Genomic DNA, 23,361 nt, shown 5'->3' with positions numbered 1-23,361 from the left:
CAGCCCAAAGGTTGAGAGTTTGAATCTCATCATGGACAACTTTAGCATTTTAGCTTATTAGCAACTTACCTTTGAAGATCTTCATCTATTTGCAATCCCAAGGTCCCAGTTACACAATGAATGGTCGTTTTGTTCGATAAAGTCCTTTCTATCCCAAAAATGTTAGTTTTATTTGGCGCGTTTGATTCAGAAATACACCTGTTCCAACTCGCCCAACATGCCTATAATGAATGCAAAAAGTTACCTGTAAACTTGGTCCAAACATTTCAAACAACATTTCTAATCCAACCTCATGTACCCTAATATGTAAATAATTGATACAATTTCAGACGGAATAAACTGTTTTCAATACCGGAGAAAAACGAGGAGCGCGTACTCATTCACGCACACCAAAAGACTAGAGTCCTTCTGAGTGACACTTAGAAAAAATATGAATACTTCTTAATAAAAAATGAAAAAACATAGAACAATTTCTAAAGACCGTTAACACCTAGTGGAAGCCATAGGAACTGCAATCCGGGTCCTAATAATTAGGCTTTCCCATAGAAAAGCATTGGAAAGTCCAATGATCTCAAAAAATGAATTCCTGGAAGGATTGTCATTGGGGTTTTGCCTGCTATACTGTTTTACTCACAGACATTATTTTAACAGTTTTAGAAACTTTAGAGTGTATTCTATCAAATACTACCATGCATATGCATATCCTAGCTTCTGGGCCTGAGTAACAGGCAGTTTACTTTGGGCACCTCAGTCATCCAAACTTCCGAATACTGCCCCCTAGCCTTAAAAAGTTAACCTAACTCCTAAAATTAACCTTAACCCCTAACCTGGCTAACTTTAGCAAGCTAGCTAACGTTAGCCACATAGCTACAATTGGTAACATATCATATGTTTTGCAAATTATAGTAGGTTTTTCAAATTCGTAACATATTGTGCATTTTGCAAATTCATAACATATAATACGCATTTTAAGTCGTAGCATTCACTACATGACCAGAAGTATGTGGACACCTGCTCGTCGAACATTTCATTCCAAAATCATGGGCATTAATATGGAGTTGGTCACCCCTTTGCTGCTATAACAGCCTACACTCTTCTGGGCAGATGTTGTAACATTGCTGCAGGGATTTGCTTCCATCCAGCCATGAGCATTACTGAGGCTGGGCACTGATGTTGGGCAATTAGACCTGGCTCGCAGTCAGTGTTCCAGTTCATCCTAAAGGTGTTCGATGGGGTTGAGGTCAGGTCTCTGTGCAGGTCAGTCAAGTTCTTCCACAACGATCTTGACAAAGCCTTTCTGTATGAACCTCGCTTTGTGCACAGGGACATTTTCACAAAGTTGGGAGCACAATTGGGATTTGCCCTGGACTTTGACTTGGCCATTCCAAAACTTCAAATTGTTGCCTTTTAACCATATTTATGTAGACTTGATTGTGTGTTTATGATAATTGTCTTGCTGCATGACCCAGCTGTGCTTTAGCTCACAGATGGCTGGCCTGACATTCCCCTGTAGAATTCTCTGATACAGAATTCTCTGATAAGTTTCTTTCTGTGGAATGCAGTGTTTGGTTTTTGCCAGGCATAACGGGACCCATGTCATCCAAAAAGTTATACTTTTCACTCATCTGTCAAGAGAACATTTCCAAGAGTCTTGAATATCATCCAGGTGCTTTTTGGCTAACTTGAGTCAACTTATTGCAGCTTCAACCACATGGACAGGGCAATAAACACTGTTGATGTTTTGTGGTGGTCACAGCAGCAGGGAGGAGAGAGAAACAACGGGTGCTAGTCAGACTGTCACTGGCTGTATTTTTTAAATAAATGATCCCGGCCCTGCACAATCAAGTCAATTGCGGTCGTTCGCCCTCTAGTCATTTGTGTGTCTAATTATATATATATATATATATATATATATATGCACGTTTTAAAAATGTTGACCAATCAATTGGTTGAAAGAGCAGACGGCCCTCGGTCGACAAAGATTTTTTTTGGTCAGAGACAGCCTCACAATACTGTATGTTGTGAGTTACTTTAGCCTTTAACCAAATCTCTCTGTTACCCCAGCGTGAGTTTTTGTTTTATGCGTGTGATGCCAGAATGCATTCACTGTTCCCAAATGTGATTGTCACGCAGCAGGACAGTTAACCCACGCTGCCCTCAAACCAAGGCATGCCTGCTAATTATCTATAGGCTGTGTTTCAACTTGTCAATTTTTAAATTGTATTTTCTAACAGCAGATTGAATTGAGGTGTTTTCCACCGCCTCATTAATTTACATAGAAGTAGCGAATTTCCCTGTTACAGATCGTTTACGTTTGAGACATTACTGAGCAGGACAAGCACATCATTTTTCCTCCCTGGCAGATTTTCCAGGTGGCTCCCGCATTGCCTTCACTACTAATAATAACATTGGACGTGTGCTTTCCAATCAAAATAAGTGGCTTATTACGTTATCATTTAAAGTTTCTGTATATCGTGTTGTTTTTACTGTAGCACACCGTATGTATGTTATGTATGTTATGTATGTTACGTATGTTACGTATGTTACGTATGTTACGTACGTACAGTTGAAGTCGGAAGTTTACATACACCTTAGCCAAATACATTTAAACTCAGTTTTTCACAACTCCTGACACTTAATCCTAGTAAAAATTCTGGCTCACCACTTTATTTTAAGAATGTGAAATGTCAGAATAATAGTGGAGAGAATGATTTATTTCAGGTTTTTATTTCTTTCATCACATTCCCTGTGGGTCAGAAGTTTACATACACTCAATTAGTATTTGCCTTTAAATTGTTTAAATGTAGAATTGCCTTTAAATTGTTTAACTTGGGTCAAACATTTTGTGTAGCCTTCCACAAGTTTCCCACAATAAGTTGGGTAAATTTTGGCCCATTCCTCTTGACAGAGATGGTGTAACTGAGTCAGGTTTGTAAGCCTCCTTGCTCGCACACGCTTTTTCAGTTCTGCCCACACGTTTTATATGGGATTGAGGTCAGGGCTTTGTGATGGCCACTCCAATACCTTGACTTTGTTGTCCTTAAGCCATTTTGCCACAACTTTGGAAGTATGCTTGGGGTCATTGTCCATTTGGAAGACCCATTTGCGACCAAGCTTTAACTTCCTGACTTGATGTCTTGAGATGTTGCTTCAATATATCCACATAAATACCCTTCCTCACGATGCTATCTATTTTGGGAAGTGCGCCAGTCCCTTCTGCAGCAAATCACCCCCACAACATGATGCTGCCACGGTTGGGATGGTTTCTTCGGCTTGCAAGCCTCCCCCTTTTTCCTCCAAACATATAGCCAAAGAGTTCTATTTTTGTTTAATCAGACCAGAGGACATTTCTCCAAAGTATGATCTTTGTCCCCATGTACAGTTGCAAACCGTAGTCTGGCTTTTTTTTATGGGGGTTTTGGAGCAGTGGGTTTTTCCTTGCAGAGTGGCCTTTCAGGTTATGTCAATATAGGACTTGTTTTACTGTGGATATAGATACTTCTGTACCTGTTTCCTCCAGCATCTTCACAAGGTCCTTTGCTGTTGTTCTGGGATTGATTTTCACTTTTCTCACCAAAGAACGTTCATCTCTAGGAGACAGAACGCGTCTCCTTCCTGAGCGGTATGACGGCTGCATGGTCCCATGGTGTTTATACTTGCGTACTATTGTTTGTACAGATGAATGTGGTACCTTCAGGCATTTGGAAATTGCTCCCAAGGATGAATCATACTTGTGGAGGTCTACAGTTTTTTTATGAGATCTTGGCTGATTTCTTTTGATTTTCCCATGATGTCTAGTTTGAAGGTAGGCCTTGAAATACATCCACAGGTACACATCCAATTGACTCAAATGATGTCAATTAGCCTATCAAAGTTTTTAAAGCCATGACATAATTTTCTGGAATTTTCCAAGCTGTTTAAAGACACAGTCAACTTGGTGTATGGCAACTTCAGACCCACTGGAATTGTGATTAAGTGAAATAATCTGTCTGTAAACAATTGTTGGAAAAATTACTTGTGCTGTTTCATTCACATGTTTTCAAGTACTGGTGACGAATCAGGCATTCCAAATATTTTTTTTAAAGGTTGTACTGATTATGATGAGTTTATGCTAAGCTAATGCCCAGCCATGTGTGGCGCCATGTTTGTTGGCATCATACTATGCATTCTGGTTGTCACGTGAACGTCTGTCAGACCAACGTTGTTATTATAAAACTAGGTGAATTGATGGTTCACGCATCTTTCGTGTAAACTTCCAGAAGCGAATGATGGTAGACGATGACACCCCCTTCAACCTGCATACTGCAAACAGAACCAACTCATCTTGTAACCTCTTATCTTTGGTTGACGCAAAAAAACAAACATGGCGGCACGCACAAACTACCCATTGTCGAATTATTTTGATTTTTGTGTTTTACTCAATTATTTCCATCACTGGTGAGGTCACTCATATGAGGAATTGTAAATAGGCATTACTATTACCTATTTCCTATTATGGTTTCTGTCAGCCTAGAGCTAGTTAAATATGACCGCTTGTGTTAGGTTACTCTTTCCTCAGCGTTATGAATAATGTAGCCTACATTTTCCAGTATGAGAATTGTGTTACGCTCTCGCTACTTCTGTCAATGTCTGGACATTGCACCCAAAAATAAACTGCTCACATTGTGGACATAACATAGTATAAACTGTGTTTGTGCTAAATGTTTCTGTGGCCAGCTCAAACTCTGACTGTTGTGTCAATCGTAACTGGACATTCTAAATAAGTGTTCTAATCACACCCGTTTGAGCGTATCGCTGCAGGGACCACTGTAGAATGTGTTTGTGTGTTCGTACGTGTCAAAGGGTTAAGAGCTGTATCAGTGAGATGCTTCAAGTACCAGGCAGTTCCACATAGAGGTTGAGTGTCTGTCTATAGCTCTGATGAGAAGTGAGCCAGCCGCCAGCGATAGGGCTGCTTATGGGATCCGAGATCCCTAAAACTGTAGCTAACTTAAACCTTTGCCATTGATCTCTCCTCGGAGCTCCTGTGTTGTTTTTTTCTAGCAGAAGATAAGGCTGTAATGTCTTGCTATGGATGGATGGGCGTCTGCCATGGGGAAATGTCATTTCCCAGGAGCGATGTGCTGTGACTAAGCCCTAAGAGAAGGCAGGGGGCCAGAGCAAAAAGAAAATGGTCCAGAAGATAACCTCGCTGTTTATGGACTACGGAGACAGAGCGATTCTCTCATGGCCAAGGATTGGTTGTTGTTTCTCTCTTTCTCTCGCTCCCGCTTGAAGTTCTTCCATCCTACCGTTTGTCTAAAATGTGCTTCTCTTCGATAGAATTTTCTCACTCCGACAGATATATTCCTGTATCCTAGTTTTTTGGTAAATAAGTAACCATTTTCAACCTATTTCTTGAGGGTCATTAATTTGAAAAAAGGCCCAAGCAATTTATTTTCACATTTTTGTTTACCTTTTGTTGCTAAAGATTTGAACATATTGATTTAAACTTGTACATTGGCTTTGACTTGCCGTTTTAATGTATGAAAAAGAATGGCATAGATTGGCGCTTTCAAAAGAGAACTGTCTCACTCTAATGAAAGTAGTTTTAGCCCATACATTATTGAACAAGAGAGCAGTTATTTTTTTAATGTAATAAATTACCATGGAATTCGGTCTTTCAATCTCGTTCTTCAATTACATCTTTCCCTTTTGAAGGAGATGAACTTCACTTTCATATGGTTTCTCTTCTGTTATTGTAAGAAAAGAAAAAACCTGATGCCTCATACTGAATAATCTCGCTCTGTCTCCATCCCTAGGACATACTCAACAACCTGGACAACCTGGAGTCTGGGTGTGACCTGGATGACGATGACCTCATGCTGGAAGATGACCTCCCTGCGCATGGCTCCTTGCACAGTGGTGAGTGTAGTTTGTCTCTAGACACTGATGTCAGCACCGTTTTTGATCAAGGTTAGGTTCGGTGGTGGGTAAGCTGACCCTAGATCTGTGCCAACGGGCAACTTAGTTCTACCAGGGGACTGAACAAGGAAAAGGGGACTGAACAAGGAGAGTGCTGTGCTGTCAGACTACACAGGAATGCACCTCACAGTCTAAGCGTCATGTGTTGCATGGCATTAAAATTAGCATAAGGCCATGTCAAGCCTCCCAATCTGCCCTCCTTCCTGTTTGACTGACATAGTTGGAGTGAGGAGGTCATCACCCCTGTAAAAGGGAGAGGAGTCCTATAGCAGGATTCCTTATAGGCATAAAACCCGTACAGGTAAGGGAAGGCCTTAGTTTTCTATTTTGTACTGTACACTCCCGTGACAGGAAAACCCCCAAACATCAACAGCACTTTCAGTCTTCCCCTTGTAGCCGCCCGATCAAGGCTCTTCAGTCATCTCCAGCCTCCTGCCTGCCAGTGAGTTCACACAGACAGACTAGGACGGTGTAGTTTTCAAAGCAACCAATTTACGCTCTACCTCAGGTTATTTATTTGAAGATCTGTTTGTGTGCCATAGCCGTCTCGTTTTGAACCGTAATCGTGGGTGAAAGAAGAATGCGTGTCTTCAGGGAACCCAGACACAACAGAGGCTTAAGCAATGCAGAGAGGGATGAGTTCATAGTTGCCTTGCTTAGTACTGTCTATCTCGTCTCTCTCTTTGTCTCTGGTAGCAGCATGTCGAGTGTGGGAGGATTGACTTGTTCTCTCCCGCAGATCTTATTTTTTCATCTCTATTTTGCCTTGTTTTCATCCCACTTAGCCTGGGAAGCTGAGAGAATTCTGCGGTGTTAAAAGATTAAATCCGATCATTTCCGTAAAGCTTTACTTTAAGTTCTGTTGTTTGTAGAGTTGTGTGTGTGTGTGTGAGTGAAAGAGAGAAACCCCTCTGAGAGACAAGCTGAGTCTCAGACATCAGATTGGTTTATATGCTTATTTCTTCTGAACACACTGGTTATATAGTATGTACTTTAGGACTTTGAGTATGGGGAGGAACTGAGAAATATAAAGTAGCATCATTCCTTTAGTGTGTGTGTGAGAATTCTTATTACATTTTTTTTTTTTTTTGTGCGTGTCGAATTGTCAGTTGGCGAGCCATCCCTTCAGTTGGCGAGCCATCCCTTGACACATTAAACCAAAAAAAGGGAGTTGAGGGGTTTTAAAAGCCAAGAAAGAATTAAAGTGTGAAAGACGGCCCAATCAAATCGAATTGTATTTGTCAAATGCTCCGAATACAACAGGTGTAGATCTTACAGTGAAATGCTGACTGACAAGCCCTTAACCAACAGTGCAGTTCAAGAAATAATAATCAAAAAGTAGCACAATAAAGTAACAATAACAAGGCTATATACAGGGGGTACCGGTTACTGAGTTAATGTGTGGGGGTACAGGTTAGTCTAGGTAATGTGTAAAGTGGCTATGCATAGATAATAAACAGTGAGTAGCGGCAGTGTAAAAACTAAGGGGGGCGCAATCTATACGTACAGTGCCTTGCAAAAGTATTCATACCCCTTGGATTTCTTCAAATGTTATTGTTACAAAGTGGGATGCAAATGGATGTAATTTTTTGGTCAAAAATTTAGTGGAAGATTTAAACATAAAAAATAAAAACATAGAAATGAAGTAAGTATTATCCTCCCTTATACATGTTAGAAACACTTTTGGCAGCAATTACAGCTATGAGTCTTCTTGCGTAAGTCACTGAATTGTGCAATATTAGCCCATTATTATTTTTATAGTTCTTCAAGCTCTGTCAAGATGTTGGGGATCATGGCTAAACAGCAATTTGAGTCTTGCCAACTTGGCCACTCAGGAACATTTTATTATTTTATTTATTGTCCTGCTGATAGTGCTGAGCAATTAGTGCTTTTTGAGTTCGGTTTCCTTTCGATTATACATTTTTTTCACGGTTTTAGATTTTTGTTTCGATCATTTAAAAAAAAAACATTTTAAATTTACCAATGCATTATGAGGGTTGAATGCTGTAACACAGAATAAAAGTCCCATGATGGTATTGTGACTGCTCATTACTGCTTATCACTTATTAACAATCATTTATTCACATTACTTCACTTTAATAAAATATTTCATTTGTTGTGTATATTACATTTGTTTTATTTGACGACTTTATTATTTAATTCCAAGTCATCATCTCATCTCTATAGAGCTGCTGCCTATGCTGTCTGACAAAATCACTATTTTAGTAGTTCTTCAAAGTAAATAAGGCATACTTGTATGACTGCTGAATAGCAACTATTGGTCACTTAGATCATGCATTTTCAGATAGAGGTACCTTGAGAAGCAACTGCTCTCTGTCCCTTGATCACACATTCCTCTATCTCTAATACCGTATGTAGCAGGTGAAAAAGACCGGAAATATTTTCGGGCCTGTTGGAAGCTACAACTCCCTACTTTATTGCACAGTTCGGGCTTGATCTGATTGATCTCTAGAGAAACTGCAGTGCAATGTGCACTTTGAGCTCATAGAAAAATCCCCCGTAAAAATGGAATTCAAATAATTGAACCAACTTTGGTCAATTCGTTGTTTCAAAAACGAAAAATAACTGACTTTTCAGTTAATCGCTCAGCATACCTGCTGAAAGGTGAATTTTTCTCCCAGTGTCTGGTGTAAAGCAGACTGAAGCAGGTTTCCCTCTATGATTTTCTGTATATTTCAATAAATTTTATTCCCACTTTGTAACACAATAAAATGTGCAGAAATCCAAGGGGTCTGAATACTTTTGCAAGGCGCTATATGTGCATTTTGGTATAGGCCTATGTCTAGAACGAAATAATACTATTTTTTTTTTTTTATACATTTAATTAGAGGTGGTCTTTTTTATTTTATTCCATGCTTTATCAAAAAAATTGGCAAACCGGAACATACAATTGACGAACAACCATTTTTACTTTTCCCTTACATTTTCCTCGTTGCTTAGCCACATAATACCTGGTGGGCTTTCCGGAATAGAGACAAGCATGTATCGTAGTAAGAAGCAATAAAGGATAAAGTGATTTTTACTCTCTGCCTCTTCGAGGTCACAGTAATTACAAAGTCTCCCCTCTTCCATTTCACCACAGTTCCCACCTGTTTCAGTACACAGGGTCAATATCCCTGATCTTACCTGTGCACACAGTTCCCACCTGTTTCAGTACACAGGGTCAATATCCCTGATCTTACCTGTGCACACAGTTCCCACCTGTTTCAGTACACAGGGTCAATATCCCTGATCTTACCTGTGCACACAGTTCCCACCTGTTTCAGTACACAGGGTCAATATCCCTGATCTTACCTGTGCACACAGTGACCACCTGTTTCAGTACACAGGGTCAACATCCCTGATCTTACTTGTGCACACAGTGACCATCTGCGTTCAGGTAGGTTGTACATAACATATCTCTCACACCTGAAATCGTCCACCTTAATCAAACAAAAAGTTAAAACATGTGGGTTTACGATAATCTCCTCCACCCATTTCATTTCAGTTGTTTTTTAATTACATCTAGTCTCCCTTCATTAAATTTTGTATGGATGTTCACAGTTACTGTTTAAAAAGGTCAGATATGTCGGATCCCCAGACCCCCTATAGAGAGATCCCAGTGAAACACTTTGCTGGCTATTCTAGCAATTGGCATATCCAACAGTCTATTTCAAAGTCTCATCATACACGCCTTCCATCTCACCTCACAGGCTTCCCAGCCAATGTTTTTGTTTTTCCTGGAACTCCTCCAAGAGCTCTACTTGCTGAATTTGCCATGGAAGATGTGCCTTACAGAAAGGTCATAGGTCAACCAAAATAAAGACCCAAATATTTTGAATTGCTAGTAAACTCAAAACAGAAAAACCTCTCTTAGTACCTGGGATTCTAAAATGCATTATGTGTGTTTTTATTCTGATTGATCATGCTTTTCCATCTTTTGCACTCAATTGACTAACATTTTCTGCAGGTCTATTTCAGTTATATCGGAGGATATTAGCATCATATCTTACGCCAACATTTAACGGTTGAATTTATTTATTTAGCCAAATCGTGTGTGTGTGTGTGTGTGTGTGTGTTTGTGTGAGGTCCTCCTTTGACTCCATGCCTTTGTCTGCTTGTCTCCTGCTGTAGATACTGATGGGATGTCCCATCTGACCCACTGGAGAAGACAGCTCTGTTGGAATGCAGAGGATCACCTCCACAATGACAACCGGTGAGCTGCTGGATGGCATTATGAGACAAAATTAGTTTTTCAGGTAAAAGTGCTGAAAACAAAAGAAGATGGAGAACAACCTATAGGATGATAAATACCGGTGTTTTGGTGTGGGATTGTAGCTCTCCAGGAACAGGGTGGGAGTTCAAACCTACAGGAGGGTTGCTCTCCAGAAACAGGGTGGGAGTTCAAACCTATAGGAGGGTAGCTCTCCAGAAACAGGGTGGGAGTTCAAACCTACAGGAGGGTAGCTCTCCAGAAACAGGGTGGGAGTTCAAACCTACAGGAGGGTAGCTCTCCAGAAACAGGGTGGGAGTTCAAACCTACAGGAGGGTAGCTGTCCAGAAACAGGGTGGGAGTTCAAACCTACAGGAGGGTAGCTCTCCAGAAACAGGGTGGGAGTTCAAACCTACAGGAGGGTTGCTCTCCAGAAACAGGGTGGGAGTTCAAACCTACAGGAGGGTTGCTCTCCAGAAACAGGGTGGGAGTTCAAACCTACAGGAGGGTAGCTCTCCAGAAACAGGGTGGGAGTTCAAACCTACAGGAGGGTAGCTCTCCAGAAACAGGGTGGGAGTTCAAACCTACAGGAGGGTAGCTGTCCAGAAACAGGGTGGGAGTTCAAACCTACAGGAGGGTAGCTCTCCAGAAACAGGGTGGGAGTTCAAACCTACAGGAGGGTAGCTCTCCAGAAACAGGGTGGGAGTTCAAACCTACAGGAGGGTTGCTCTCCAGAAACAGGGTGGGAGTTCAAACCTACAGGAGGGTAGCTCTCCAGAAACAGGGTGGGAGTTCAAACCTACAGGAGGGTAGCTGTCCAGAAACAGGGTGGGAGTTCAAACCTACAGGAGGGTAGCTCTCCAGAAACAGGGTGGGAGTTCAAACCTACAGGAGGGTAGCTCTCCAGAAACAGGGTGGGAGTTCAAACCTACAGGAGGGTTGCTCTCCAGAAACAGGGTGGGAGTTCAAACCTACAGGAGGGTAGCTCTCCAGAAACAGGGTGGGAGTTCAAACCTATAGGAGGGTAGCTCTCCAGAAACAGGGTGGGAGTTCAAACCTACAGGAGGGTAGCTCTCCAGAAACAGGGTTTGAGTTCAATCCTACAGGAGGGTAGCTCTCCAGGAACAGGGTTTGAGTTCAATCCTACAGGAGGGTAGCTCTCCAGGAACAGGGTGGGAGAGCCCTATGTTGTTCCTCCATTTCCACATCCCTAATGGAGAGATTGAGCTAGGTCAATGTGAATTATGTATGTGTGCACTGCTGACATGTGGGAGACAGCCACTCGTGCCTTGGTAAGCGGATAACATGTCTTGTCCTCCTGCCTGCCACTCGGCTGTCACAGGCTTCCTCCCGTGGGGACTCACGTGCAATGACTGACTGTCTCCTCTCTCCCCATCTTACTCTGACTCTCCCCCCCCTCTCTCGTGTTCTCTCGGTCTTTCGGCCTCCCTGTCCCTCTACCTCTCCAGTAGTGACGTTGGGTTCCAGCCGGATGATGGGTACCAGGGCACAGGCTTGTCAGGTCTTCATCAGGCTGTGGAGCTGGACGAGCTGACTCTGAAACACATGGCGGAGGACTGCTGCTCTGTCAAGACCCAGCTAGAACACCTGAAGCTACTGCTGCAGGTCGGCCATACACACACACACACACACACACCGCTTCTGCTGCACTCATACTCTGAGCACACACACACACGTTGGACAATGCACTTAAATGCAATCAATCCAACAATCACGCTATTTCCATGCATTGTTGGGATTCAAACACACTGACTCACTGATTTCCACTGTTAGTGTTTTTATGTCTATACTAGGGATGCGACTCATTCTGAGCTCTAATTTTAGAGTCATATGACCCTTTGTATCATGGCGAGTCCGATCCAGGCTGGAATTATTATTAGCTGTGTATTGTCATTCAACAGGCTCCGTTGATGACCTACAATTTTCCCCTCAGGACTTTCCCCCTCAACGTCTAAGGTGTATTTGCACAGTCACGGATGCTTTTAAACAGTGGGCTGCACAGACAATGTCCGATTGGCTGTGTTGCTTTCTGCAGGAGAAGCTTTAGTTCTCTCTGCTGTGTTTCTGAAGAATGATGCTCAATAGTCACTGTTGTTGCGCGCTGTCCCTATTGATTTTCCATTTATCTCCCTCCTCCCCAAAGTCCCCAGAGGATGCAGGGGGGCCACATACTGCATGTGTCTCAAATGGCACTCTAGTCCCTTGATGCACTACAGGGCCCATATGGGTCAAAACGGGTGCCATTTTGTTACGCAGACACTGTGTTTGTACATATCTGCTAGGTTTAGCTGGGACATAGTATCTTAGCCGATGAGTTTAGTATTTTTTATTTGATTTAACTTTTATTTAACTAGGCAAGTCCGTTAAGAATAAATTCTTATTTATAATGACGGCCTACCGGGGAACAGTGGGATAACTGCCTTGTGCAGGGACAGAACGACAGATTTGTACCTTTCGGTTACTGGCCCAACGCTCTAACCACTAGGCTACCTGCCGGCCCAAGAGAGTAGGGGAGTGATTGGCACCAATATCATCTTCTGTGACATTTTGGGATATTTTCTCTATACTGTGTCTGTAACAGTAGGCTCAGTGCAGTGACATACTGCTGAGCTGGATTTTTTAAATTACACAATCAACCTTTTGACTGCTTCTGGGAAACAATTAATTTCCCCGAAATGATCCCCGGCCTCTCCGACTATATAGCCATGCTAAATATTATTTTATTAGATCAACAAAGCACCTTAGACAGAGCCATCGATAACCTGACTCTCTCCCAGCTTGGACACAAGGGATGATACGCGTTCCGAATGGCAACATATTCCCCATGTAGTACACTTCTGGGTCCTGGTCAAAGCCTTCTGGGTCCTGGTCAAAGCCTTCTGGGTCCTGGTCAAAGCCTTCTGGGTCCTGGTCAAAGCCTTCTGGGTCCTGGTCAAAGCCTTCTGGGTCCTGGTCAAAGCCTTCTGGGTCCTGGTCAAAGCCTTCTGGGTCCTGGTCAAAGCCTTCTGGGTCCTGGTCAAAGCCTTCTGGGTCCTGGTCAAAGCCTTCTGGGTCCTGGTCAAAGCCTTATTGGTCCTGGTCAAAGCCTTCTGGGTCCTGGTCAAAGCCTTATTGGTCCTGGTCAAAGCCTTATTGGTCCTGGTCAAAGCCTTATTGGTCCTGGTCAAAGCCTTCTGGGTCCTGGTCAAAGCCTTCTGGGTCCTGGTCAAAGCCTTCTGGATCCTGGTCAAAGCCTTCTGGGTCCTGGTCAAAGCCTTCTGGGTCCTGGTCAAAGCCTTCTGGGTCCTGGTCAAAGCCTTCTGGGTCCTGGTCAAAGCCTTCTGGGTCCTGGTCAAAGCCTTCTGGGTCCTGGTCAAAGCCTTCTGGGTCCTGGTCAAGCCTTATGGGAACTGGTCAAAAGAAGTGCACTATATAGGGAATAGGGTGCCATTTGAGACTCTTCCAAGTATCTCTTTGCATCCAAGCAGTGGTTCTGTTGTTGTCCCACTGCAGTCCCATAGGGCTATTGTCAACACTGTTGTCATCACTCGCATCATAGATTTGCACAGCCCCATCCACCTCCCACAGACAATTCATATCTCTGTGTGCCAATCTGACAGAATCAATGATGACAGCGGGCGATTCCCCAACGCTCCAGCAACTGAGGCTGTGGGAATGATGATGCCAAAGGCTAATAATGCGTGTCTCTGTCAGTGAGGAATGGGAGATAAATGTGGTGGCGACGTGAGGTGTCTGATTACACCAGGCTGTTATTTGTTTACTCATGGCTTGTTTCCTGTTTTCCTGTTTATACTGTTTAGAGCCTTCAGAAAGTATTCACACACCGTGACTTTTTCCAAATGTTTTAAATGCATTCATTTGAGATTTTGAGTCAGTGGCCTAAACACAATACCACGTAATGTCAAAGTGGAATTATGTTTTTAGAATTTTTTACAAATGAATTAATATCCCTTTGAGCATGGTAAAGTTAAAGTTATTAATAACAGTTTGGATGGTCTATCAATACATCCAGTCACTACAAAGATAAAGGTGTCCTTTCTCAATTGCCGGAGAGGAAGGAAACCGCTAGGAATTTCACCATGAGGCCAAAGGGAGTTTTGTGGCTGTTTTTGGAGTAAAAACTGAAGATGGATCAGCAACATTGTATTTACTCCACAATACTAAACTAAATGACAGCGTGAAAAGAAAAAATATTCCAAAACATGCCTCATGTTTGCAAAAGGCACTAAAGTAAAACTGCAAAAAAATGTGGCAAAGAAATTAACTTTGTCCTGAATACAAAGCATTATGTTTGGAGTAAATCCAACACCGCACAGCACTGAGACCCACCTTCAAATTTTCAAGCATGGTGGTGGCGGCGCCATGGTATGGGTATGCTTGTCTTTGGCAAGGACTAGGGTAACAATACAGACAAACAATGAGCAGTGAGCACATGCAGAACAACATAGGACAAGCAACATGTAGCATGCAGACAATACACAGTTTGGGATTATGTTCACAAGCCTGATTGGCCTTTAGCCATGTCTTCATGTTTTTTGTGAAGGTGTGATAGTTGGTGAAGTTGTGTGTCTGATGGCAGTGTGTTCCAGACATGGGAAGCTCTCACAAAGAAAGCAGATTGACTAAAGGTGCTTTTCCTTAAGGGAACTATACAGTCACCTCTCATGGCAGAACTTGTGGATCTGCTGCCAATGGTTTGGGTTTTCTTTGTAACACAAGTACTAAGTGGAGGGGAAGTCAGGCCATCTTAGATCCACACCCTCTGAGGTAGCTGAGCTCCATTGTTGAGCTCCAGGCAGTGTGCATTTTTATTTAATTGAATTAGGCAAGTCAGTTAAGAACAAATTCTTATTTACAATGACTGCCAAATTGAAGAGCAGCTTTCAGACTCCCTCCTACTTATGCACTGAGACGACTGGGATTTGAGAGGATGAGGTATTGGAGGGAAATAACGGGTTCAGACAGAGCTGGAGACAGACGGCCCCTTTTCTGACTTTTCTACACGGATCCCTCTCATATTGCTATACAGCATCATCCTCCTCTCCACTCCTCTTCAATAGGAAATGTCTCACAAAACACTTCAGCACTCTATGATCAGACATGTAGTAACTCTTTGGTGCTTGTTGAAATGTGGATAGCGCGACATCTTGTGTGTCAGAATATCTTTATTGAAAGCCTGATTGACACTAAAAGAGCTCTTTGAATGTGTAGCGGCTGCAGCCCATGCCATTGCTAATGCACAAGATATTCCTTTTCTCTCTGTCAGATGAAACGTTGCCATGGAAATGGCACAATCTCAATGTTAGCACAAAGATGAACGATAACCTAGGGTGCGTTCACAAATTCCCTCTGGCTATCTACTCCGATTTCAGAGCACTCTTGTCTGAGTGTGCCAGAGCGCATAATAACTGATGAATTTGCGAACGCTCAACACCCGTTTAATAAAGGTTGGCAAAAAAGCATGATTCAATTGTTGCCAGCAGCACAGTTACAGTCACCGACGCCCTGGATAACATGAAAACAGCCTAACCAGCTCTGCAAGGGCGAGTGAAATGGTCAGAGTGAGGTGTTCTCTCTGGGAGTAGCTAGCAAGCTAGCCAACATTAGCCAGTTACCTTAAGTGCTTGACTGCCGTTGTGTGGTCAGAACTCTCTGATCAACCCTACTCCTTGGCCAGAGCGTCCAGTGTGCGCTCTGAAATCTCAGAGAGCGAAACGCTCTGAATTTACGAACGGACAATCTGACAAAACTCTGAATTTATGAACGAATCAGAGATGTGCGGGGGGCTGCCTTAATCGACATCCACGCCTACGCACCGGGGAACAGTGGCTTAACTGCCTTGCTCAGGGGCAGAACGACAGATTTTTACCTTGTCAGCTCGGCGATTAGATCCAGCAACCTTTCAGTTACTGGCCCGACGCTATAATCTTGTTACAAGATTATGCATTTCCCTTTAACACATTGAAAATATCTTACGGCAGAGCTTACGGCGGACCCTTGGTTTCTTCTTAGAATAGAAAACAAGAGTCCTGTGAACATTCCTATTTATGGCTGCCAGTCGAGCAGGAATATATTTTTTTCACCTGAGCCATTATTAAGAGAAGTTATAATTTTTTTACTTGTTAAAGCCATGGTTGTGTTAGGAACAGACTTACCTTTTTAGTGATCAATTGAAATCACTCTCCTGTCCTCTTCTCTCCAAGGTTCTGTCATGACGTTGGCCTCTTTGGGTATAGCAACCCCATCCCCCTCTCCCTGCCTCCCCCTTACCTCCTTCAACTAGGCTGCTGTGGTCAGAGGTCATAAATTCCTGAGAGGATCTCCTCATGGACACATAGTAGAGAGAGAGTAAACTTTCATAGAGGACAAAGGATATCCTTCCACCTCACAGAACTTGAGGTACGAACAAATGTAATGTTCCGGAGAAAGTTTAAAAGATCGATGAAGATTCCAGCTACAAACTGGTCCGTTTGTCACAACTTGGGAAAGTTCATGGGAGACGGTGTGGCCACATTACCATAACGCTATTTATATAATAGCCTCAGATATGAGGTTTACATCTAATTGTTGTATAAGATGAATGAGTATGATACTGTTTGTATAATTGTGTAATATGATTTTGGACTGTTTAATGAAGAAAAATACAATTCCCTTTTGATTTGAACTAAATCAGAGGACCGCCCCTGAGCCCAGTTAGGGTCAGACATCCTGGGACAGCCTTTTCTGCCATTCCCAATAAAAAACCCCACTCGGGTTTTCGATCAGCAGACAGAGCTTACCTCAATTATGAGATGGCTAAAGGTTGCAGACCATGCTTTTCTCCATTAGGATGAGACAAAGGTTGTAGACCATTGCTGAATCTTTTAACCATACCACGTGGTTAAACTCTTAGACTATCGATACCGACAGAATAAGAACAAGTCTTTGATATGGATTACTAGTCTGCAGCTAGGAATTCGGTATCATTGAACACGAAGAACAACAACCGCCGAAACATCCATTCTATAACAATTGAATGAATGTCACTTTGAACTATCCCCTCTAACCACAACCGAGAGAGAGAGACGGACAATTCTACAAAAGACACAAACTTTTCACCAGCGATCAAGACGACACACTGAGCGTAAATATATATTGCAATTGCAATTTAGCCCACTAGGGCACATTCTCCTATCATTTCAGGTAACCACATTTACCGTGTTTGTTTGTTTGTTTGTTTATACATTTCTGTGAATGACTTAGTTAGTAATAAATAAATGATTTAAGACAATTGATGTATGGATGACTCATAGTGAAGACTGGGTTCGTGCAGATAACCAACTATTTACGCCGTTTGGAATGAGACTAACGTGAGGTGAAGTAAATAATTAATTAATTCGAAGACTAATTGATCAGATAGAATATCTGAAAAGTTATTTTAGGAAATTACAACTTTCTAATCTGAATATTTTTCCTTGGTGCCCCGACTTCCTAGTTAATTAGTTACGTGATTAATCAGTTGATCGCGCAGTAACTAATTACAGAGAATCTTTGATTAAAAGCTATCAGTCTTCAGTTAATGATAGTAAAGACACGACAGTTCTGTCAAACGGAGGATGTTCTGTAAAAACAGCCCATGTCACTGGGTCTACATAAAGTGCACCTAATGCCTTCAAACTTTTGACTCTCAGTGGCTTACTGAGCAGTGTGTGAGCACTCTAAGTGCTTTTGTTAGCAAGACATGCTAAAACCACTCCTGGCATAGTTAGGCCCAACCCAGGGGGTGGAGTGGAGGTGGTAGGAGTTTGGAGAGTTTATTCAGTTGAGTGTGTGCAAGAGTCACAAAGATACAAGCACAGGTATTATAATGCTGGGATACAGTCCCTGCTGTTGACGAGCCAGCCTTCTGTTATAAGCCCTGCCACAGCCAAACAATTGCTCTTTATAGCCACAAAAAAAAGCTCAAAGGTATACGTCAGTTGGCTAAATAAATATAAAATGTATATGTTATGAGTGGAACATGAGTGAGTCAGCAAGTAACAAGCCTAACATGAGTGAATCCTGTATGTTTTGGTGGTGTTGTCTAGGTGGAGGTTGGTAGTGAGATGGACAACACTCTGGATACATTGAGTCCAGAATCCAGAGAGGACCCCATTCGAGCTCGACAGGTAAGGCCCACTGTTTAAACACACACACACACACACACACACACTGGACTACAGTAGAAAGTGTACTGTCAAACAAATCCCATGTAGACAGTGGATTTGGTCCATGTTATAGTTATTTGTCCAAGGCTGTTTATCCTGATGTTACCAGTACCATCTTCTGTTTGTGTACACATGGCCTTAGTGGTTTGGTTTGTTTATTGTTTGTGTACATACCCTGTTTGTGTACGCTGTGGGAAATAGTACATTCTCCATTCTCTGGGTATCTTTGTCACTGTGTCAGCGCTAGGTCTGTTTGTGTGTGGCTGCTTGTTTTGGTATATTACCTTTTTGAACCTGGAATCCATTGTGTGTGTCTATTGTGAGCATTTGCAATTGCCTGCATGTTCTGGGCACATTGCTTCTCTTTACCTCGAATCTCCCTTTTTAAATGACTCAAACAAGGGGTAGTCTGTTCTGTTCCTTCTCCTCTCGATGTCACAATGCCCCTGCCTCTCTGTCTCAACCAGCTTAGCGTAGCATGTCTGTCTGGGAGAGGGAAAGCTAAGCCGAGAAATAAAGAGAGTGAGATGGCGAGAGAGAGTGGGTAAGAGTGAGAAGGGGGGCGAGAGGTGCTGGCATGACACCAACGAGGGCAAGCAAGATTAACCTGAACCACAAAGACCCTAACATGGTCCAACCCACATCTCTCACCCCCCCGGGGCCAGCAGAACCCTTCTGTACGACAGCAGCTCAGCTCAGTTTATTGACATGGATGGAGAAGGCTCCAAACCAGAGGCTCCCTATGACTGGATTGCCTAACATGCACTCACACCACACGGCACTGGAGCAGGAGCCAACATGTATTTATAATACGTTTATACATTCAGTATATAGCCATGTATGCACTAATCTGTTGGTCATGCATGGACTGTGTGTTAGTCTGGCTGGGCTGGAGTGTAGGGAGTGTAGGGACCAAGGAGGGGAGTGGGCAGTGGGTAGCGGCCAAAGGAAGCCCGGCTGGGCTGGGAGCACATCAGAATGTCTGGGCATGGGGTTTCCGCTCCGTCTTTGGCTGAGGCACATTAAAGTTGCATGGCCAGGGCCCCACTGTGGCGCTGAGCCTTTGATGTGCTGCCTTGACCAGGGCCCAGCTTATTATCTCTCCCCTCCTGACAGGTGTGTTGTGCATCTCCCTCCGTATTTCATCCTCTGGCTTTCCAAACATGCTCTTTCTCTCTCTTTCTCTCCCCCTCTCGTTCTCTCCCCCTTCTCTCACCCCCACTCGCTCTCTCTCTCTCACTCCCTTGCTCTCCCCTCTTGCTCTCTCTTCCCCTTCTCTCTCTCGCCCCTCATCTGTCTCTATCCCCTATCTCTCATCTCTCTCTCTCTCACAATCTTCTCTCTCCCCTCTCACTCTGTCATATCTGTCTGTGCATCTCCCTTTGTCTTTCATCCTCTGGCTTTCCAAACATGCTCTTTCTCTTGCGCTCTCCGCGCTCGCTCCCTCGCTCTCTCACACTCGCTCCCTCGCTCTCTCACACTCGCTCCCTCGCTCTCTCACACTCTCGCGTGCTCTCTCACACTCTCCCGCGCTCTCTCTCTTTCCCTTCTCGCTCTCTTTCTCTCCTTTGCCCCTCTCTCTCGCTCTCTCTCCCCCCTCTTTCACAATCTTTCCATCTCTCCCCTCTCGCTCTGTCATCTGTCTATCCTCTCTCGCTCTCTCCCCCTCTTTCACAATCTTTCCATCTCTCCCCTCTCGCTCTGTCATCTGTCTATCCTCTCTCGCTCTGTCATCTGTCTATCCTCTCTCGCTCTGTCATCTGTCTATCCCCTCTCGCTCTGTCATCTGTCTATCCCCTCTCGCTCTGTCATCTGTCTATCCCCTCTCGCTCTGTCATCTGTCTATCCCCTCTCGCTCTGTCATCTGTCTATCCCCTCTCGCTCTGTCATCTGTCTATCCCCTCTCGCTCTGTCATCTGTCTATCCCCTCTCGCTCTGTCATCTGTCTATCCCCTCTCGCTCTGTCATCTGTCTATCCTCTCTCGCTCTGTCATCTCGCTCTGTCATCTGTCTATCCTCTCTCGCTCTGTCATCTGTCTATCCTCTCTCGCTCTGTCATCTGTCTATCCTCTCTCGCTCTGTCATCTGTCTATCCCTCTCGCTCTGTCATCTGTCTATCTCTCGCTCTGTCATCTGTCTATCCCCTCTCGCTCTGTCATCTGTCTATCCCCTCTCGCTCTGTCATCTGTCTATCCTCTCTCGCTCTGTCATCTGTCTATCCTCTCTCGCTCTGTCATCTGTCTATCCCCTCTCGCTCTGTCATCTGTCTATCCTCTCTCTCTCTCTCTCCCCCTCTTTCACAATCTTTCCATCTCTCCCCTCTCGCTCTGTCATCTGTCTATCCTCTCTCTCTCTCTCTCCCCCTCTTTCACAATCTTTCCATCTCTCCCCTCTCGCTCTGTCATCTGTCTATCCTCTCTCGCTCTCTCTCCCCCTCTTTCACAATCTTTCCATCTCTCCCCTCTCGCTCTGTCATCTGTCTATCCTCTCTCGCTCTCTCTCCCCCCTCTTTCACAATCTTTCCATCTCTCCCCTCTCGCTCTGTCATCTGTCTATCCTCTCTCTCACTCTGTCTCTCTCACTCTCTCCCCTGTCTTTCCCCGCTCTCTCTTCTCTCCTCTATTTTTCTCTCTCCCCTCTCTCATTCACAGGCTCCGTCTGTCTCTCCCTCCTGCAACGAGACATCCCAGCCAGGTTTGTGACTCTGACCTGTGATTGGTCGATGGACCCCCCTCCCCCTGTGTATTTTGGGGCTAGACTTTGTGTTCCCTGCCGTCCTCTGGAGAATTCACAAATTGCATTCTGGCTCAGATCTTGGCAGCCCTGCGGCGGACGGGTGGAGATGTGTGTTTAAGGCCAGTAGGGGTCAAATAAAACTGTGTGGCTGTACTAAGATGTGTCTTCTCTATGTTTTACAGGTGGAGGAGCTGTTGAAGGAGGTGCAGGAGCTGAGAGAGGAGCTGAGAAGTAAAGATAGGATCATTGCTCAGCTCACCAAGCATGTGGTATGTACTTATTAGCAGGGTTGTAGAACTCAAGACCACATATTGAATATTTCGGGTCTTGTCTTAGTCTCAGATCCTTTACTCGGTCTCGCAATGATCATTGAAATAAAATAAATAATAGAAAATAGATGCCTATTTCTAATTATTTTAGTATTCAAAGGTAAAATAAATAGTTAGTGTACACCTTCCTAAAATTGAGTTGCACCCCCCTTTGCCCTCAGAATAGCCTCAATTCGTCGGGGTATGGACTCTGCAAGGTATTGAAAGCGTTCCACAAGGATGCTGGCCCATGTTGACTCCAATGCTTCCCACAGTTGTGTTACGTAGGCTGGATGTCCTTTGAGTGGTGGACCATTCTTGATATAAATGTGAAACTGTTGAGCTTGAAAACCCCAGCAGTGTTTCCGTTCTTGCCACAAACCGGTGGGCCTTACACCTACTACCATACCCCGTTCAAAGGCACTTAAATTGTTTGTCTTGCCCATTCACCCTCTGAATGGGACATACAAAATCCGTGTCTCAATTATCTCCAGGCTTAAAAATCCTTCTTTAATCTGTCTCCTTCCCTGCATCTACACTGATTTGAAGTGGATTTAGCAAGTGACATCAATAAAGGATCATAGCTTTCACCTGGATTCACCTGGTCAGTCATTAATTTGCACAAGGCTACTAGGCTACCTTTGCCTTCTTGAAATGCAGTACCTAAACCACTATAAACTGTGCATACGCGTGGTCTAAAGTTGGCGGGAGGATCAGCACATTCTCACGTCAAGTTCAGTTTTTAGAAATGACAACTTCTGCGTGAACTGGTACATGCATATTTTGTACACTACCGTTCAGAAGTTCGGGATCACTTAGAATTGTACTTGTTTTTGAAATATATATATATTTTTATGTCCATTAAAATAACATCAAATTGATCAAAAATACACTGTAGATATTGTTAATGTTGTAAATTACTATTGTAGCTGGAAACGGCAGATTTTGTATGGAATATCTACATAGGCGTACAGAGGCCCATTATCAGCAACCATTACTCCTGTGTTTCAATGGCACGTTGTGTTAGCTAATCCAAGTTTATCATTTTAAAAGGCTAATTTATCATTAGAAAACCCTTCTGCAATTATGTTAGCACAGCTGAAAAGTGTTGTACTGAATCATTTTTAAATTTGGTATTTTTATCTATTTACAGACTGTGGTTTGTGAGCATTTGAAGAGGGGCTCTCTATTTACCCCCAGAAAACATTTCTGAATGGCTGAAGAATCCATATGTTTTTCTGAAATATTGACAAAGATTTACTCTACATTTGGAGCTTTTATTATGGTGCTGATCTGACAAAATGATAATCATGGTCTTGAATTGGACTCGCATTGCTCTGGCCTCGGTCTTGACTTGGACTCGCTTTAGGTGGTCTCCAACACAATCCTGCTTACTAGTGTGCAAAAGTTTACTTCTATTAAGTTGACACTAAGCGCAAACTCCCTTTAAGTGCAGCGCACTTCACCAGCTCCGACTTCCGACCTTTCTCATGCCAAGTCACTCTTCAAGCTAGTCACTACCACTGTGGCCCATGCACAGTAAGTGCTGTCAAACCCCATGATTTTACTTCCAAACCCACAGCCACTTATGGGTCACATAGTGACATGTCACCTCTCATTAGTCTATAAGCCTCTCCTCTGCCATCCACTCACTGTGGGGATCATACATTAACTATGGGCTCCATAGGGCTCCAATGGGTGCCTGCTGTGTATATCTCTGGGCAGGGGTTGGGTCTGAGGCTGGCCATGCTGTGGTGAAGACTTCAGAACTGCAGGAGCAGCATCCAATGGTGGTTTGGGCCCAGCGTGGGAGAGAGCTGTACTTGTGGTTCCATGCCTGGATGTGTCTTCGAGAGCCTGAGCCACTCCAGCTACCTGCTACTGCCCCGGAGGTAGAGTGGGAGGAGGGCTGTTACTGTTAGACCTGTCCTCC

The 23,361-nt window shown here is 43.6% G+C and overlaps 1 protein-coding gene across 4 annotated transcripts in view; it reads left to right on the top strand.

The window, feature by feature from the left end:
• The window catches only part of LOC112223479 (serine-rich coiled-coil domain-containing protein 2), a 117,331-nt gene that overhangs the window by 63,746 nt on the left and 30,224 nt on the right, over positions 1–23,361 (top strand). For 3 of the 4 annotated variants that reach the window (XM_042305471.1, XM_024386511.2, XM_024386513.2), the window contains 5 exons: positions 5,802–5,904; positions 10,099–10,180; positions 11,647–11,803; positions 18,265–18,345; positions 21,303–21,389. In XM_042305471.1, coding sequence (XP_042161405.1) covers positions 5,802–5,904; positions 10,099–10,180; positions 11,647–11,803; positions 18,265–18,345; positions 21,303–21,389 — 510 coding nt within the window. The remainder of the gene's footprint in view (positions 1–5,801; positions 5,905–10,098; positions 10,181–11,646; positions 11,804–18,264; positions 18,346–21,302; positions 21,390–23,361) is intronic. The other variant, XM_024386512.2, reaches the window with a different exon arrangement.

This window comes from Oncorhynchus tshawytscha, linkage group LG24, assembly GCF_018296145.1.
Source record: "Oncorhynchus tshawytscha isolate Ot180627B linkage group LG24, Otsh_v2.0, whole genome shotgun sequence".
Taxonomy (NCBI): domain Eukaryota; kingdom Metazoa; phylum Chordata; class Actinopteri; order Salmoniformes; family Salmonidae; genus Oncorhynchus; species Oncorhynchus tshawytscha.
Note: the sequence above shows the minus strand (reverse complement) of the source record. Positions and strands in the feature narration are given on the sequence as shown.